The sequence below is a fragment of the Panthera leo genome, chromosome B3 (assembly GCF_018350215.1).
Source record: "Panthera leo isolate Ple1 chromosome B3, P.leo_Ple1_pat1.1, whole genome shotgun sequence".
Taxonomy (NCBI): domain Eukaryota; kingdom Metazoa; phylum Chordata; class Mammalia; order Carnivora; family Felidae; genus Panthera; species Panthera leo.
The window spans coordinates 45,728,409-45,748,244 of record NC_056684.1 but is presented as its reverse complement, the minus strand read 5'-3'; the positions used below and the strand labels follow the sequence as shown (position 1 = coordinate 45,748,244).

Genomic DNA, 19,836 nt, shown 5'->3' with positions numbered 1-19,836 from the left:
TTGGACACTTAACCGACTGAGCCACCCAGCAACCCAAGATTTCATTTTTAAAATGTTTTTATTTATTTTTGAGAGATAGAGCATGAGCTGGGGAGGGGCAGAGAGAGAGAGGGAGGCACAGAATCTGAAGCAGACTCCAGGCTCTGAGCTGTCAGTACAGTGCCTGATGCGGGGCTCAAACTCGTGAACCGTGAGTTCATGACCTGGGCTGAAGTTGGACACTCAATCAACTGAGCCACCCAGGTACTCCCATTTTTTTAATGGGTAATATTCCATTGTATATATCTACCACATTTTTAAAATGTTTATTTTTGAGAAAGACAGTGTGTGAGTGGGGGAGGGGCAGAGATAGAGGGAGACACAGAACTGGAAGCGGGCTCCAGGTTCTGAGCTGCTAGTTCAGAGCCCAACATGGGGCTCGAACTCACGAGCCATGAGATCATGACCTGAGCCGAAGTCAGATGCTTAGCCCACTGAGCCACCCATGCGCTCCTATGGCATTTTCTTTGTCCATTCATCTACTGATGGACCCTTAGGTTGCTTCCATAATTTGGCTATTGTAAATAATGCTGCAGTAAACATAGGCATGCATGTATACATTTGAATTAGTGTTTTGTACTCATTGGGTCAACACCCCGTAGTGTATTACTGGATCATGGATAGGTTACTTCTATTTTTAATTTTTTGAGGAACCTCCATACTGTTTTCCACAGTGGCTGCACCAATTTTCATTCCCACCAACAGTGCACAAGGGTTCCTTTTTCTCCAAATCCTTGAAAACACTTGTTGTTTCTTATGTTTTTTTAATTTAGCCTTTCTGACAGGTGTGAGGTGATACCTCATTGTGGTTTTGATTTGCATTACCTGATGAGTCGTTGTCATTATCTTTTCATGTGTCTGTTGACCATCTGTTTGTCCTCTTCAGAGAGATCTCTGTTCATGTCTTCTGCCCAGTTTTTAATAGGATCATTTGGATTTTTTGGTGTTGAGTTTTGTAAGTTCTTTATATATTTTGGATACTAACCCTTTATCAGATAAATCACTTATAAATATCTTTTCCCGTTCAGTAGGTGGTCCTTTTAGTTTGATTGCTTCCTTTGCTTTGCAGAAGCTTTCTATTTTGATGTAGTCCCAATAGTTTATTTTTGCTTTTGTTTTCCTTGCCTCAGGAGACATATCTAGAAAGATGTTGTTATGGCAGACAAATTACTTCCTGTGCTCTCTTCTAGTATTTTTATGGTTTCAGGTTTCACATTTAGGTCCTTAATCCATTTTGAGTTTATTTTATGTATGGTGTAAGAAAGTGGTCCAGTTTCATTCTTTTACATGTAGCTGTCCAATTTTCCCAACACCATTTGTTGAAGAGACTTTTTCCTGTTATATATCCTTTCTTCCTTTGTCAAAGATTAGTTGACCATATTAACTGTGGGTTTCTTCCTGGATTTTCTGTTCTGTTCCATTGAGGTATGTGTCTGTTTTTGTGCCAGTATCATACTGTTTTGATTGTTACAGCTTTATAATATAATTTGAAGTCTAGAATTGTGAAGCTTCCAGTTTTGTTTTTCTTTTTCAAGATTGCTTTGGCTATTTGATGTCTTTTGTGGTTCCATACAAATTTTAGGATTGTTCTAGTTCTGTGAAAAATGGTGTTGGTATGTGATAGGAATTCATTAAATCTGTAGATTGCTTTGGGTAGTATAGACATTTTAACAATATTTATTCTTCCAATTGGTGAGCATGGAATGTCTTTGTTTCTTTGTGTCATCTTCAATGTCTTTCATCGTTGTTTTATAGTTTTAGGAGTATAGGTCTTTCATCTCTTTGGTTAAGTTTATTCCTAGGCATTTTATTATTTTTGCTGCAATTGAATCAAATTTAAGTTGTTAATAGCTCCAAAGAATATCAACCAATTGGAACAAAGTCTTCTGTAAAAATTCCAGGGCAGTATGAAATACTACTGGTAACAGGGTAGACTTCAGAGCCAGATAGACATGGATTGCATTTCCTGCTTCTGTATCCCCTTACTAGGGGGATCAAAGTCCCCTACCTCTCTCAGCCTCATTTTCCCTATCTTGAAAATAAAAGATAATGCTTAACTCTTAGATTTCTGTTTAAGGACAAATAAGGTTAGTACTTAAGCCAATGTATGACATGTACTAAGTATTCAACAAAGATTATCACATTTCCACTTTTCACTTTTCCCAGTTAAACATTTTAAGCACTGCAAATGTGATGTTAAATCTCATTTTATTGAGATTTATGAAAAATGAGAAAATGAAAAAAATTCTCCTTTTTTTATGTTTAACTGTACCATGCCAGAACTCTTCCTCTGACTTAGGATACAAAGAAGATAAGATGCTCTTTAAGGTCTGGTGAAATTTTAAACATAGAGGTCTCCATTAAACTAAGTATTTATATTCCTAGTTCAAATATTGATTACTCCAAGGTTAAAATTTAAAACCTGGTATATTTTTACTAGCTCTTCACTAAAAACATTTTCTTATTTGACAGAATACACTTATTTCACACTCAAAGTTCTCAGGATTTTTTTTTTTTTCCTCCTTGAAAATCTGTTTATTATAGTATTTGATGAGGTCTTAGGGAACTTAGTTTACCAAAAGTTGTCAATTTCTTTAACATAAACTTTAACAAATATTTCTTGAATTGAGGCTTCAGGGAATATAATCCTCCACATTATTTATTGTTTGAAAATTCTTTTACTTATAATAATTAATACATTAATTAGATCTATCTAAAATGATAGAGGCAGTTACTCAGATACCATATAACAAGTCTGTGACCAAATAACTTTTTTTTATTAATGATTCCTTTCACTCTTATGGTTTTTCTTTCTAGATAACTATGATTAAGCACCTTAGAAAGTTGAGGTAATTTCTTCCTGTTTATTTTTCTTAAAGCAAAGCCAGCCAGCACAAGCCTCTCCATCAAGTGGAAGACAATCTGGGAATAGTGAACGTAAACGAAAGGAACCTCGAGAAAAAGATAAAGAAAAAGAAAAGGACAAAAATAGCTGTGTCATTTTGTAACAAGTGGTGGGTTCTGTTGGATGCGTCTGTATGTCTTGAGAAACAAAACCACAGGAGGAAAGGAAGAAAAACCGATAAATACCGTCTGTGCCTGATTTCCCAATGGATTTTGTTCATGTTTTTCAGGGGAAAGGTTGTTACTTAGTTACAATCAGACTTTTTCAAGTCACACAGTACACTCTTCGTGAGCTGGAGTTTCGCGTTACAAGTTGGAAATGCTGTGTGGTATCATACATGAAAAAATACTGCACTTGTAGCCAAATAAGCAAATCACAGCAAATTTTGTGTCATAGTGACATTCATAACTCATATCAGTTAGTAAGCTATTTTATCTTTTGTTCTAACAATGAATGGAGGTAACTGATTTTGTCTGATTCCTTCCTGAAATCTAAATATTAGCACAATAGTTTCTGAAATTAATTTTTACAATGTTAAATTATTATCTAATCCAAGAGAAACCAGGGGGTTAATATAGGGATATAAAAGGAAAACACACACACACACACACAGACACACACACACACACACACACACACACACACACACACACAAAACACAAGAAACAAACCAAGACAAAAAATAACAAATAAATAACCTTTAATCCTGTATTGGACTAGTTCAGCCCTTGAACAGCTTTACCTTTCTTTAGGAATGTACATTTTAGATACTATCTTGAGAACTGATAATGGAGCTTGGGTTTAATTTAGATAGAAAAAATAAGTTGTATTTCTTTTCCAATAGCAAAAAAATTACATAACACTAATACTCATATTCTGTAAAATCAGATATTAATGACTTTGTAGTGTTGTGAAATTTTGAGGAATTTTGAAATCTTTAATATACGTAACTTGTACTACAGTTACTATTTATTGAAAGTGCGATAACTGATAAGAAGGAAACCACAGTGGATGCTAGGCCTTGTAAATACAGGAATATAGAAAAGCAGATAGTTCAAATGTCTACCTTTTTCTAGAATTACCTTGAACCTTAAAATTTAAATCATGTTTATTTGCTAGAAAATTACGTATACTTAGTAAAGCCAACAAAAAAGCACATTTCTGAAAGGAAGTTAGAGATATAATCTCTGAGTCTAGTGAAACGCATTAATAAAAATCTGTTTGAAAATAGATAAGAATTGGGAGGAATTTATGTAAAAGCAATCAGACTTTTTTAACTTATGGGAACCAAACAGACCTATAACATCTTGTAGTGTTTATAGGATTCAGAAAGAATATTTATTGAACTTTATTATAAGGCAACACATATTTTCCTGTATTTCTACTATCCTTAATAGTCCTTTTTATATATGCCTTATATTTAAAAGTTTGATTTAGTCATTTTTGAAAAGACTATTGCTGCTGCAGGTAGTTATGTGATTTTCATTCTAAGCCTCAGTAAATTTGTTTAGGAGCATCTTTATCTAACCTGAGCATCCACTTGGAGAATGTTTTTTGTGGTCTGGGGTGACAGTAGACTACAAAAAAAAAAATGTGGTATAGAGTTCTTAAGCTAGGTCTTTAACATTCTCCATGATCCAAGACTATTTATAGAATGAGTCTGTATGTAAAAATAAAAAGTAAAGTCTTATTTATGGAAGGAATTATTCTAAGGGAAAAATCCAGGGTCAAGCTGTATCTTTTATGTCATGTCCTTCTGTATTGCATGTCTGGTTATGTTATACCATTTGTTACTCCTTCAGATTTCCTATACTAGCATGATAAATCATCAGAGAACCTGTTTGGGGTATAACACTTTGATACAAAATATCTGGTGAGTCTCTAGTTAATAACCTAGAATATGTGTACATTGGTGAAATAATCAAATTACTACAGAATTCTCTGTTGGCTCAAGCAAGTTGACCTTAGTTCAAGTTTACTCTTGATATCACTCTATTGGTTGGAGAAGGAAAATGAAACCTTAGGGTTTGTTTTTCCTAGAAGAGATAGCAGTGACAGTGCATTATATTTTAATAAGAAAAACAAAACAGTAAATCCTGAGAAATTTTAAAAAGCATATTTGAGGCGTATTTTTCCATAATTATATACTTATCTATTTATTACCCTTGAAAAATATATGTGTAAAAGTTATTCTTCTGTTATTTGTTACTATCTTCTTAATTTGTTCCAAAGATAATACTGCCATTCTGCATTCCCTCTGGAAGGAAAAAAAAACAAAAAACAACAAAAAAAACCAACTCAAAACCAGCAGTGCTGCTATCAGATAAGTAGATGTCAATGTATACTTATAAAAAATAACTAAAAAATGTAATGTGTTTGTTAATTCAACCTTTTTTCTACATAATATTTCCAACTCAGACTTTCTTACATTCCTGGAATTCAGTTTGATATACCAAGAGTAATACTGATAAAATGTTTGCTTTGATTACTGTGAGGAAAAAATTAAATGTTCAATTCTATTAAAACAAACTTCTTGGGAGATACTGGCTTCCCAACCTTGAAGGTTAGAGCTATTGTGTCTTTATATTCTTAAATTTTGCTCAAGGCAACAAATTACATATTCAGACATTTCATTGCTGGTTTGGGGATATTGGAATTTGATAGTGGTGTATTACAGGCTTTCCTTCACAATATTTTGTAGTACTTGAAAACTGTTACATGAACTGCTAGCAGAAGTTAGAACTTAAACATTTTTGTTTTTAATATTTGTAGGCTAGATTAGGGACACATTTGTATCAGCCGATCACTATTAAAGCTAGCAAAAGAGACATGAATGAATGGATATGGTCACTGCACTTTCTTGTACTTTCAAAGGCTATTTCGTAAGTTTAGTGACCAGTCTTTGTTAGCAATATGAAAAGTGTCCTCATGTGTAACCCCAGTGAATCAACAATGCTGTGATTTACAATAGGTTATCAACACTTAGAAGTACGTGTGAGAGAGAGAGTGAGAGAGAATGTGTGTGTGTGTGTGTGTGTGTGTGTGTGTGTGTGCGCGCGCGCGCGTGCGCATGTGAGTGTGTGTGTGTGTGCGCGCATGTGAGTGTGTGTGTTTGAAGCAAGGATCCATGACTTCTATTGTCAAAGGAATCTGGGAACCTTCCCTCAAATTTTACCATTTAAGAATACACACACACATAAATAACCTAAGCCGTTTGGGGCAGCTAAAATTGGCATTAGCTGTTTCTTATAATATGCTGGTCCAGTGTGCTTAGGTGAAGTAACTTCTTCCATGTTTCAGGGTATCTGTTGGCTTAACAGTTGAGTGAGGCATAGACTAGAGTTCAGGATTAAGTTGTATAATATATTTTGTTTTAGTCTCTCATATTTCTAGTATTTGACTACTTATCCCATATTATGTTTCAAATTCTTCCTCATACTTCTTGATCTTAGCTTAATTAAGCAAGTTAGTATTAGAGATTAATTGACTGAATCCAACATTAACCATTTTGTACTTGCACAAAACCTTAACACTTTGTTTTTACTGAATCACCAGCTCAGGTCATTAAGAGAGATCTTGAGAGAAAAGAGGACTAGAAGGCAAATAGATATCTAAGGAAAGAATTATAGCCCTCATATTAATGTTGGCATATGAAGCTGATATTTATAAAGTCCTGCTGGAGAAATACATTCAAGGCAAAAATTTCCAGAACTGTCCTCAAACTCATTTATTTAAAAAAAAAATTGCTTTAAAGCAAAATGATTACATTTCACTTAATTTCCTATTAAATATTCCAGTTATTTTAAAATACAATAGAAAACCTACAGGCTTTGCCTGTCGTACAATATTTGGGCATACAACTTAAACTGTAATTGTAAACTTACTAATGTTTGATAAAATACATGGAGGCATTAAAGATAGTACGTAATTTGTATTTTAAGGAACTAGAAATAGGAATTCTGAACTGTTTTATGTCTAAAAATCTGGGTTTTATCTTTCAATGGACAAACTTTCTATGCCTCAGTTTACTCTAAATATGTAAAGGATGTTCATTTTTTCAGAGCGTTAACACTCCTGAGTAAAGGACAAAGTATAAGCTCAGAGTATTACTTAAATAATCATATATATAGTTTTTGTTCTTGAGTGTGCAGATCTTTTCCCCAATCACAATATTTCTTAAAGTCGGTTTTTTTAATGCTGTTAAATTTGTAAAATTACCTTGTCTTTGAGTATGGCATTATCTCTTCCTGAAATGTATTTTGCAGTTGCTTTTGGACTATACGATCAAAATCAAGAGAATTTGGGGAGTATAAAAAGCATTAAAAGTCTATTTTTTCCAGTATCTTTCATATATCTAAGTATTTAGATTCCCTTTGCCTTTTTCTCCATGTAACAAAGCACATTGGTATCAGGTCACTAATACATACATGTAAAACTTTTGCGCATGGATGAGAGTTCCTAGGTTCTCTAGGAATATAATGGCTTTTTGTTTTATTTTATTTTATTTTACTGATATTAATTATAGCTACTGAGAAAATCTTATGAAGAATCAACGTTACTTTTCTCAGGTGACACTTTAAAACAAAGTTTAAAATCGAAGGCTTGTTAGCCAAAAAAATTTACGAAAGAGAGATAATGGAGTCTGAGGGACAGATTTCAGGACCCTGATAATTTTAACTTCTTTTGAAGATTTATCTTAATTTTTTAATTCATGCATGTCTCTTACTTAATCCCAGGGTCTCTGCTGTTAGAAATTAGAGTTTAATACATTGTGATATGCATATGTATTTTTACATAAAGTATTCTAATTTCTAGTTTCACTTTTCTGATCTAAAAACATTAAATTTTTAAAAACTGGGTAAAAGTCTTCCAACTGTTGCTTCAAGTTCGGGTTTGTCCTTTTGTCCTGAGATTTAGACTTCTCTCCCTATAACAGTATTTTTTAGAACATGGTACTCTCCCATATAAGGTATTGAAATACCATAGCACAAATACAAAACCTAAACTTTAAATCACAGTAGATTTAAAAGACAAAAAGAGTTCTATTGTTATTCTGCAGTGCCTGTTCTTTACCTAATATTTTAACTTTAAGAATTTAAGAATTTTTTCAAATAACTTAATAATTTGTCATGAATTTTAAAAACTTTATATCCATCTTAACTACACTACAGAGAGGCAGAGATGCCTCCTACTAAGAGGATATACAAAGCAGAATTCTTCTGATGGTGATGCTGGCTTCTTTGGGTCTAGTAGTTACAACTTTAAATAGGAAGTCAGAAAACACAAATTCCCATCTAAATTCCTATATCAGTGGCCTGTCCAAATGGGCATTATAAGTAAAATACCCTATAGAGTGATTCTGACTAGTAGAATATGTTTATAGACTAAGATTGGCATTTAATCTTTGAAGATCTGTCTGATGTGTCTCAATTTTGTCAGTTTTTACTCCTTTTCACATCTTAGTTGTATGATATAATCATTATTTTCCAGAGTACAGTGGATATCATAGTTCTACAGATTTTTAAAGATGAGGATTTGAAAAACTTCCAATGGTTTTTGTTAAAAGGCGATTTTCCTCAATAAAATGACAACTATTGTTTTCACAGATCCACACATCACAAGTAGGACAATATCATAGAAGAATGATGTATGATTGCTCCACAGCAGTCAGCAAAAGGGATAATTGGATAATCTTCACTTGTGAAACTTCAGAGGTACCTGAAAGTCATTTCCTAAAGTTAGTGCATGTGAGTCTTTTTCCTTGAATTGTGCAGAATAATTGGATGTGGCACACATTTTGGGGAATAGGAAGTGAAATGGTATAATGACTGCAGAGCAAGTGATTTTGAAATGTCGCAAGAAGAAACAAGTTTTCTTCCTCCACTTCACTGTCTGACTATTTGGGTCAGGAAGTTGCTATGACATACAGATCTTTTTGTGCTAGGCCAAGATTGGCCAATTGAAATAGAGTTCTCAAAGAGTTTGAATATATAGATTGTGTATGAGCACCTATTTTATCCTTTTCTTTACTATCTTAATGCCCTTTCTACTTCTGAAACAATTCATCCATTTTGCTTCATGACCAGCTTTAATTCCAGTTTGAGAATAATAGCACCCCTAGAAATTGATACAAAACAGCATTGAAATACATTTTTCAAATGATACCTAAAAGCATCTACCCAGCTTAGAATTGAACTGAATTTCTATGAAAGAAAGTTATTGTTTTAAATGCTAATTATGTTAAAACTATTTAATTGTAAAAACTATGTCTTAAACATATTCCAAAAGTTTCACTTTTGGAGGCTATTCCTTTAAAAAGGCATATTGAACATAGATGGGAAAGTGTAAAATATTTCTGATAGAATTATTCAGTATTATTCAACATTTAATTTCATGTTTGTTACTGTACCACAAGGATAGTGTCATTCTTGGATTAAAATGTTGGACCTTTTGTTAATATACTTAAAACTGTAACCAGTGATAACACCCTTAGTATTTTTTATTATAGATTATATTTTATTTCAATAAACTTTGATATTTAGACCAAACAGTCTTTCTCTTATGTATATTCATCTCATTAAGGTACTTCTTACAAAGTGGGGAAATGGAGAGATGGGGAAGTGACATTGATTCATATTTAGAATTGTGAACTCTAGGATTAACTCTTAGAATTGGACCAACTCTTTGTTTTTAATGTTTGTTTATTTTTGAAGGGGAGAGAGAGAGCACAAGTTGGGGAGGGGCAGAGACAGAGGGAGACACAGAATCTGAAGCAGGCCCCAGGCTATAAGCTGTCAGCACAGAGCCGGACGTGGGGCTCGAACCCATGAGCTCTGAGATCATGACTTGAGCCAAAGTCAGATGCTTAACCGACTGAGCCACCCAGGCGCCCCATTTTTTTTTTTTTAATGTTTATTTATTTTTGAAGGAGAGAGACAGCATAAGCAGGGGAGGGGCAGAGAGAGAGGGAGACACAGAATCTAATGCAGGCTCCAGGCCCCGAGCTGTCAGCACAGAGTCTGACATGGGGCTCGAACCCACAAGCTGTGAGATCATGACCTGAGCAGATGTCAGATGCTTAATGGACCAACACTTGATAAAGATGGATTTTAACCCAAGAGGCAATGAACAAAAAACCAATCAACTCTAAACTATAGTCAACTACTGGATCCCAATGGTAGATTCATTATATCTGATACTCTTATCCTTTTGGAAGACTAAGTTAGAAAGAGCTGAGAAGGGATCACTTTATCTTTATACCAAGCCAACCTTAATATGAAGTTTTTGTCCAAATCAGCTAATGTCTGCCACTTCTGTGAAAGTTTTCTCAGACACCATAGCCCTTTAAACAGAATTAATCATTACACATAGTGTTTTCTTGACCTCCCCTCATTATAGCACTTAAGCTAGATTGTGAGGCTTTTAAGAACAGGAAGCATATCTTACTCATCTTGATTTTCTTGGCACTTTAAATGAATTTGAATATCTATTTAGAGGAATTTTTTAATTCCTTTAATAGTTATTGTTTCCCTGTCCTTTAAATAAGTGAAATAAGTAAGTTGGGTTATTGAATCCATTTTCTCCTATAGCATAAAAGTTCAGAGTGCCTGGGTAGCTCACTCATTTAAGCATCTGACTCTTGTTTTCAGGTCAGGTCAAAATTTCACAGTTTGTGAGATTGAACCCCATGTCATCTCCACGCTGAGAACATGGAGTCTGTTTGGGATTCTTTCTCTCCCTCTGTCTGTCCCTCTCCTGCTCTCTTTCTCAAAATAAATAAATAAACTTAAAAAAAATTATGGGGGTGCCTGGGTGGCTCAGTTGGTTAACCATCTGATTCTTGGTTTTGGCTCAGGTCATGATCTCACATTTTGTGAAATTGAGCACCGTGTCAGGCTTTGCAGTGACAGCGCAGAGCCTGCTTGGTATCTGTCTGTCCTTCTCTCTCTGCCCCTCTCGAACTTGTTCTCCCTCTCTCTCTCTCTTAAAAAATAAATAAATAAATAAATAAATAAATAAATAAATAAATAAATAAATAAACATTAAAAAATAAAAGTTATGTAGATAGAGGGAACTAAAATTCCTATTCCTTTATTCCTGCCTCTGATTTTCCTTGGGCATCATCCTGTATCCTCCCAGAGCTGATGAAAGAACACTTCCAACAAAACTAGAGTAAGCAGCATTGTTCTTTCCTGTCTCATATCTTTCCTTGCAGGGTCTCTTTTTCACTTTATATTATCCTATGAAGTACGCACCTATTAATTTTTGGAGCTGAGATTTGAAACCAAGCAGTTTGACTCCAGAGGCTGTGCTCACAAATATATCTGGAAGGGGACATACAGGTCTAGGCCAGATCTGTGTTCAAATTCTGACCCTGGACTTTTAAAGTCATATCTGTCTCAAGCCTGCAGAAATTTGCAAAATCAGGCCTATTGGTCTTTTTTAAAAGTACCCACTAATCTTAGAGCAAATTAATACTACACAGCCTGTTTTCTACACTAAAATGTCATAATTTATACCTTGTTATAAAGTTTAAAAATAATGCATATAAAATGTGATATACATAACAAAATAAATTGTAACAGATTAGTACTAATAGACTAGGGAAAACTTTTTTAACAAGTCAAGAACTTTAAGAAAGACTGATTAAGGAGATTAAGAAAGCTACTTAAGCCTATAAAAGCAGACATTTTTCTGTTATCTCCAGATATAATGCTGACCCTACCATGAGGGCTGAGATTAACCTGGACTCAGAATGACCCAGAGTGAAAAGCATGGAACAAACAAAACTTTAGAATGCATAGAATAATATAATAATGAATACCAGATAAAACTGGAAATTGTGGCATGTTCTCCTAGAAGACTATTAGATTACTCATTTGTCAAGAATAAAATATAGCAGGAGACCCAGGCACCTAGACTTTATAGGAAGGGTCATATTTGGACTAAAGCTATAACATTGTATTTTACAAGTAAGGACAGGGGTGCCTGGGTGGCTCAATCGATTGACTGTCCACCTCTTTTTTTTTTTTTTTAAGACTTTTTTTTTTCAAGTTTATTTCAGAGCATGCAAGAGAGCAGGGGAGGGGCAGAGAGAGAGGGGAACAGAGGCTCTGAAGCAGGCTCTGCCCTGACAGCAAAGAGCCTGATGTGGGGCTGGAACTCACGAACTGTGAGATCATAACCTGAGCCAAAGTCAGACACTTAACAAACTGAGCCACCCAGGTGCCCCTATGCATCTGATTGTTGATTTTGCTCAATCCCAGGGTAGTGGGATTGAGCCCTGAATCCCCTACGCTGAGTATGGAGCCTGCTTAAGATTTTCTCTCTCTCCCTCTGCCCCTCTCCCCTGCTCACGCTCTCTCTCTATAAAAAAATTTAAGGGGGCCTGGGGTGGCTCAGTCAGTTAAGCGTCTGACTTCGGCTCAGGTCCTGATCTCACGGTTGGTGAGTTCAAGCCCCGCATCAGGGTCTGTGCTGACAGCTCAGAGCCTGCTTAGGATCCTCTCTGTCCCTCTCTCCCTTTCTCCCTCAAAAATAAACATTAAAAAAATTAAAATAAAAAAAATTAAGTGCAATAAATCAGGAGCTTAGGACAAAGAGCCAGCCAAAGTCAGCACTTTCAGCAAATGTTTGTATAAGGGAAGAAAAAATATTTTCCTTCTACCCCTCTTAGTTTTTGGCTTGAGGCCACTGTAACACAAGACAGATTAATAAGAAAAAATATATATTAACATGTATATTTCGTGTATAGTTGGGAGCTTCAGAAAGATGAATTAACTCTCAGAGGCTTAATTTTTTTTTATGTTTATTATATGGGAGAGAGAGAGAGAGAGAGTGCGTGAGAGGGGGAGGGACAGAGAGAGATGGGAGAGAGAATCTGAAGCAGGCTCCAGGCTCTGAGCTGTCAGCACAGGGCCCAAGAGGGCTCTAACTCGTGAACCCGTGAGATCATGACCTGAGCCAAAGTCAGATGCTTAACCGACTGAGCCACCCAGGCGCCCCTATCAGAGGTGGCTTCGTATTCAGGCTTAAATATCATTTCAGATAAAGACAAAAGAAGAGTGTGGAGGAGACCAGGTCTAGGTAAGTAACCAGGAAAAGTATAGTAAACAAAAGCAAGGTTTCTTATGCATATTAACCTTTAAATTGGTGTCTTTTCACATTGACAAAAATTTTTTGTGATTTAGTCATATTCTTTCTGAGAAAGGAAGATTACCTTCATAAATTTAAATTTCCATTATAAAAGGGTAGCTTCTGTTTTCAGAGCTCTTGTCTCTGCTGTTTCTCAAAATAATCAGCTCAAAATAATATTTATGTCAAAAAGGCATATTTTGGGTTGGCATATTCTGTTACCCTTTAGTCAACTCAGGCAAAGGCTGACATGTCACCTTTAAAGGAGTCCTCATTTGGGGCGCCTGGGTGGCTCAGTTAAGCGTCTGACTCTTGATCTTAGCTCAGGTCATTGTCTCATGGTTCATGAGATTGAGCCCCACATTGGGCTCTGCACTGGGAGCGTGGGGCCTGCTTGGGATTCTTCTCTCTGCCCCTCTCCACCGACCCTCTTGAAAAATAAATAAATTTTATTTTATTTATTTAAAGGAGTCCTCATTATTATTATTATTTTTTAAGTAAGCCCTAGGCCCAAGGTGGGGCTTGCACTCATGATTCCAAGATCAAGAGTCACATGCTGTACCGACTGAGCAACTAAGCCAGTCAGGAGCCCCCAGTGGAGTCTTCAGTCTTTTGAGGAATTTTCTTTGGACTGCTAACCTTACTAAATTAAGTCACTATAAATGAATGGTGATCATGTAAATGAAATGTAGTAGCATCTGAATCCTGGCGTTCCACTAAATGTCCTAGTCCTTGAAACAGGAAACTAACTGCTTACTACTCATTATTATAACACTACTCCATATTTATTAGGATATTACTATGTATCAGACATTTCACTGTTTATCTTCTTAATCCTCACAACAGTTTTAGACTGATATTGATATAGTTAAGGAAACAGAAACTTGAGGGGTGCCTGGGTGGCTCAGTCGGTTAAGACTCCGTCTTTGGCTCAGGTCATGATCTGAGTTAGAGCCTGTGTTGGGCTCTGTGCTGACAGCTTGGAACCTGTAGCCTGCTTTGGATTCTGTGTCTCCCTCACTCTCTGCCCCTCCCCCCACTCATGGTTTTTCTCTCTCTCTCTCAAAATAAACATTAAAAATTTTTTTTAAAAAAAAGGAAACAAAAACTTGAAAGATTATGCAACTTCCAAAAAGTTACTGCTACTGGCAATGTTGAAATTTAAAACCAGACCTAACTCCAAATCCATTCTCTTACTTAAAATTATGGAAGCGTTCACAAATTTGCATCCCATTCTTGACTCCTTTAATGTAAAGAATAGTTATCAGTCTTCCTAGATTTAATTACTTGTTTAAGGTGCAGGCTACATTTCCCCAAATTAGGATCTCAGTATAGGGAGGCTACGGGAAATTCTTTAAAGTCAGATTCTGGAGTAAGCATTTGAAACTTCACCTCATTAGCGGTTTGTTTTTTTCCTTTAGGGTGGAACTGGGTATTGGATCATCCATTAAAAGGTCAAATGTTATAGCCTGAAATTTTCTGAAGCTTCTCTTTCTGTGCTTTTGATTTACCCAAAGAAGTTTCAGTCAAGCTGAAAAACTGTATCTTTCTAGAAGTGGATTATTCTGCTGATATGATGTGGAGGCCAAATTAAAATGTAAATTGTACTTAATCACTGACTCTTCGATTTATTTCCCTTTATAAATATTTCATTCAACAAAATTCAGTAACTTTTTGCTTACCTAATATATTCCAATGACCTTCCTTTTTAAACCATTTCTTATATTTCTGAAAGTTTTCATCAACATTTCAAGGATCCAATCAAAAATTTAAATCTGGGATCAATAAGATTTGTTTCTCTTCTAGATGTGTTATGGTTTTAGTTCTTAAAGTTAGGTCTGTGATCTTTCAAGTTAATTTTTTTTTCCTGAATAGATTTGATGCATAGAATTGTGTAAGTTTACAGTGTATATAGCATGTTGACATATTTATATATCACATTACATAATTTAGTACATATTATGGTCTATATCCATTACACTGTGTATTAGATCTGTAAGGCTTATTTTCTACTTGTTACAAGTTTGTACCTTTATGACTATCACTCTTACCCCTATCCTCTGATAACCACCATTTTACTGTTTTTTACAGGTTCATCTTTTCTAGATAAAACATATAAATGATATCATAAAGTACATGTCATCCTCTGACTTGTTTCACTTAGCATAATGTGCTCAAATTTCATCAATGTTGTCCCAAATAGAAGGATACCTTCTTTTTTCATGGCTAAAAAATAGTTTATTGTGTATATGTACCCCATTTTTTTTCATTCATTCATCTGTTGCTGGGCATTTGAGTCGTTTCCGAATCTTGGCTGTTGTATATAATGGTGTGATAAACATGGGAGTGCATACATGTTGTCAAAATCCTCTTCATTTCCTTTGGGTACATGCCCAGAAGTAGAATTGCTGGGTTGTATGGTAGATCTATTTTTGAGTTTTTGAGGAACCTCCATATTGTTTTCTGTAGTTGTTGGACCAATATACATTCCCACCAGTAATGTATAAGGGTTCCCTTTTTACCACATCCTTGCCAACACCTGTTGTTGGTAACCATTAATGATAGCCATTCTAACAGGTGTGAGGTGATATCTCTTTGTGGTTTTGACTTGCATTTCTCTGATGATTGGTGATGTTGGGCATCTTTACATGCATCTGTTGGCCATTTTGATATCTTTTGTAAAGAAAGGTCTATATACTTTTTTTTTTTCTATTTTTTTAATTTAATTTTTTATTTTTTAAAATTTAGATCCAAATTAGTTAGCATATAGTGCAACGATGATTTCAGGAGTAGATTCCTTGATGCCCCTTGCCCATTTAGCCCATTCCCCCCTCCCACAACCCCTCCATTAACCCTCAGTTTGTTCTCCATATTTATGAGTCTCTTCTGTTTTGTCCCCCTCCCTGTTTTTATATTATTTTTGTTTCCCTTCCCTTATGTTCATCTGTTTTGTCTCTTAAAGTCCTCATGAATGAAGGCATCTGATTTGTCTTTCTCTAATTTCACTTAGCATAATACCCTCCAGTTCCATCCACATAGTTGCAAATGGCAAGATTTCATTCTTTTTGATTGCCAAGTAATACTCCACGTCTTCTTTATCCATTCATCTGTCAGTGGACATTTGGGCTCTTTACATACTTTGGCTATTGTTGATAGTGCTGCTATAAACATGGGCGTGCATGTGTCCCTTCGAAACAGCACACCTGTATCCCATGGATAAATGCCTAGTAGTACAATTGCTGGGTCTTAGGGTAGTTCTACTTTTAGTTTTTTGAGGAACCTCCATACTGTTTTCCAGAGTGGCTGCACCAGCTTGCATTCCCAGGGGTCTATATACACTTCTACCCATTTTTAAATAAGAATTTGTTGTTGTTCTTATTAAGTTGACTGAGTTTTTATATATTTAGATAGTAATCTTTTATCTGATGTATGGTTTGCAAAAGTTTCTCCATTTTTGTAGGTTTTTTTCATTATGTTAATTGTACCCTTTGCTGTACAGAAGCTTTTGAGTTTGATGTAGTCCCATTTGTTGATTTTTGTTGTTATTTGCATTTGGTATCACTCCCAACTCCCAAATTATTGCCAAGACCAGTAGTGATGACCTTCTTTTCCCACATTTTTTTCTAGGAGTTTTATGGTATCAGGACTTAATAACTCTTTGATCCATTTCAAGTTAATTTTTGTGACTGGTCTGAGAATAGGGGTCCATTTTCATTGTTCTGCAAGTGGTTATCCAGTTTTCCCCACACCATTTGTTGAAGAGAGTATCCTTTCCCCATTGGGTATTCTTGATTCCCTTGTTGAATATTAGCTGAATATTATATATGCAGGATTTAATTCTGAACTCTCTTATTCCATTGGTCAATGTGTCTATTTGTGTGCCAGTACCATGTTTTTATTACTATGACTTTGTACTGCAGTTTGAAATTTAGAAGTATGATGATACCTCTGGCTTTGTTCCTTTTTTCAGAACTGCTTTGACTATTTGGGATCTTTGGTGTTTCCACATAAATTTTGGAATTGTTTCTTCTATTTCTGTCAAGAATGCCTTTGGAATTTTGATGGAGATTGTGTTCAACCTTTAGATGGGTAGTATGGCCATTTTAAACAATGTTAAACAATATTAATTTTTCTGAATCATGAGCACAGAATGTCTTATTTGTTTATGTCTTCTTCAGTTTCTTTTAGCAAGGTTATTATATAGATCTTTCGTTTCCTTGGTTGAATTTATTCCTAAATATTTAATTGTTTTTGGTGCTACTGTGAAGGGGATGGTTTTATTTCTTTTTCAGATGCTTCATCGTTATGTAAAGGAATGCAGTTGATTTCTGTGCTTTGATTTTATACCTGCCACTTTACTGAAATTTTTTGCTTAATTCCTAGTTTTTTGACCGATTGTTTGGGATTTTCTTTATGTAGGATCATATCAGTAAATGATGACAATTTAACTTCTTCCTTTTTTATCTGGATGCCTTTTTATTTCAGTCTTGCTTACTTGCTCTAACTAGACTTCCAGTACCATATTGAATAGTGGCGAGAGTGTACATTCGTGCACTGTTCCTGATCTCAGGGGAAATGCTTTCAATTTTTTCTCCACTAAGTATAATGTTAGCTGTGGATTTGCAGTATGTGGTCTTTATTATGTTGAGGTATGTTCCTTCTGTGTGAGAATATTAAGAGTTTTTACCATGAAGGATGTTGTATTTTGTCAAATGCTTTTTCTGCATCTGTTGAGATGATCATGTGATTTTTATCTTTCATTTTATTGCCTTGATGTATTAAATTTTTTATTTGTGAGTTGAACCATCTTTGCATTCCAGGAATAAATTCCATTTAGTCATGGTGCATAATCCTTTTCATGTGTTCTTGAATTCATTTTCCTAATATTTTGTTGAATTTTTGCATGTATATTCATCAAGGATGTTGATCTATAGTTCTTCTTGTGGGATCCTTATCTGGTTTTGGTATCAACATAATGCAGGCTTGTAGAATGGGCTTGGAAGTGTTCCCTCCTCCTCCCTAATATTTTGAAAGAGTTTAAAGAGAATTGGCATTAATTCTTCTTTAAATGTTTGGTAGAATTCTCAAGTAAAGCCACCTGCTCCTGGAGAGTTTTCTATGTTGAGAGGTTTTTGCTTACTGACTAAAACCTCCCGCCCACCCCCCTCCTTCTTCCTGATTCGGTCTTTATAGGTTGTTTCTAGAAATGTATCCATTTCTTCTAGGTTATGTAATTCATTGGCATATCATTGTTCGTAGTAATCTCTAATGACTCTATTATTTCTGTACTATCAGTTGTAATGTCTCCTCTTTCATTTCTAATTTTATTTGAGTCTTTTTATTCCTGATTTCTTTAGTTATTGTAGCTAAAGGTTTGTCAATTTTATCTTTTTGAAGAACCAGCTCTTAGTTTCATTGGTCCATATATTGTTTTTCTGATCTTTATTTATTTCCACTCTGATCTTTATTATTTCTTTCCTTCTGCTAATTTTTGTTTTAATTTGTTCCTTTTCTAGTTCATTGAGGCATAAAGTTAGGTCCTTAATTTGTGATCTTTCAAATTTTTTTTTAAAATATGTATCTTTTTAAATTCTTTTTAAAGTAGGCACCATGCCAAACGTGGGGTTTTAACTCTGAGATTAAGAGTTGCGTACTCTACTGACTGAGCCATCCAGGCGCCCCCCTAATTTCTTAATATATACGATTATTGTTACAAACATTCAGAACTGCTTTTGCTGCATCCCACGATACTTGATACGTTTTGTTTTCTTACTTGAGATAATTTTTAATTTGCTTTTTGATTTCTTCTTTGACCCAATGGTTGCTTAGAAGTGTGTTGTTGAGTCTCCACATATATGTACATCTTCTCACTTTCCTTTTTTTGATTTCTAGTTTCATACCACTGTGGTCAGAAAAGATAGTTGGTATGATTTTGATCTTAAATTATCTAAGATTCATTTTGTGACCTATCATATGATCTGTCCTGTAGAATGTTCTGTATGCATTTGAGAATAATGTGTATTCTACTGCTGTTGGATAGAATGTTCTGTATATGTCTATTAAGTCTATTTGTTCTGAATATGTTTCAATTCCAATATTGCCTTGTTGATTTTGTCTGAATGATCTATCTATTGCTGATAGTAGGGTATTTAAGTCCTCTACAATTACTGTATTGTCTCTCCTTTAAGGTCTGCTTAATAGATTTTGGCACTTAGGTGTTGGAAGCATATATATTTATGCCTGTTATATATTCTTGATGTATTGACCCCTTTATCACTATATAAACAAGAGACTGTTGTCTCTTGTTACCCTTTATGGCTTGAAATACATTTTCTCTAAGTATGGCTACGCTTGTCTTCTTTTTGTTCTTTGCTTGGAATATCATCCTTCATCCATTCACTTTGAGCCTATGTGTGTCTTTAAAACTAAAATGAGTCTCCTATCAGTAGCATATAGTTGGGTCGTGTTTTTTTTTTTAATATATCCAGGCACTCTGTGCTTTTTAATTGGTGAGTTTAAGCCATTAACATTTAAGGTGATTATTGATAGATAAGGATATACTACCACCATTTAATCTTTTGCCTCCTGGTTATTTTGTTCTCCATTGTTTCTTTATCCTTCTGTTTCTCTTTACCTTTCTAAATGGTGGTTTTTCATGGTGATTTGCTGAGTCTTGCCATTATGTTTCATGTCTCTGCTCTAGATTTTTGCTTTGTAATTACCATTAGGTTAACATAGAATATATCATATATAGGGGC

General features: G+C 34.9%; 2 protein-coding genes across 8 annotated transcripts in view; one reads left to right on the top strand and one right to left on the bottom strand.

Annotated features, from left to right (window-relative positions):
• The window catches only part of MINDY2 (MINDY lysine 48 deubiquitinase 2), an 81,806-nt gene extending 72,319 nt beyond the window's left edge, over positions 1 to 9,487 (top strand). For 3 of the 6 annotated variants that reach the window (XM_042941896.1, XM_042941895.1, XM_042941893.1), the window contains one exon: positions 2,919 to 4,818. In XM_042941896.1, the coding sequence (XP_042797830.1) occupies positions 2,919 to 3,047 (129 nt within the window). In that variant the 3' untranslated portion in view covers positions 3,048 to 4,818. Of the gene's footprint in view, positions 1 to 2,918; positions 4,819 to 5,176 lie in introns of those variants that run through there. The other 3 variants (XR_006203561.1, XR_006203560.1, XM_042941894.1) reach the window with 3 other exon arrangements.
• SLTM (SAFB like transcription modulator) overlaps positions 1 to 19,836 on the bottom strand; it is a 127,744-nt gene that overhangs the window by 42,134 nt on the left and 65,774 nt on the right. The window contains exon 21 of one of the 2 annotated variants that reach the window (XM_042941880.1): positions 5,069 to 5,201. The exons of the other annotated variant lie outside the window; for it this stretch is intronic. Coding sequence (XP_042797814.1) covers positions 5,153 to 5,201 — 49 coding nt within the window. The 3' untranslated portion in view covers positions 5,069 to 5,152. Of the gene's footprint in view, positions 1 to 5,068; positions 5,202 to 19,836 lie in introns of those variants that run through there. 2 annotated transcript variants of the gene reach the window in all.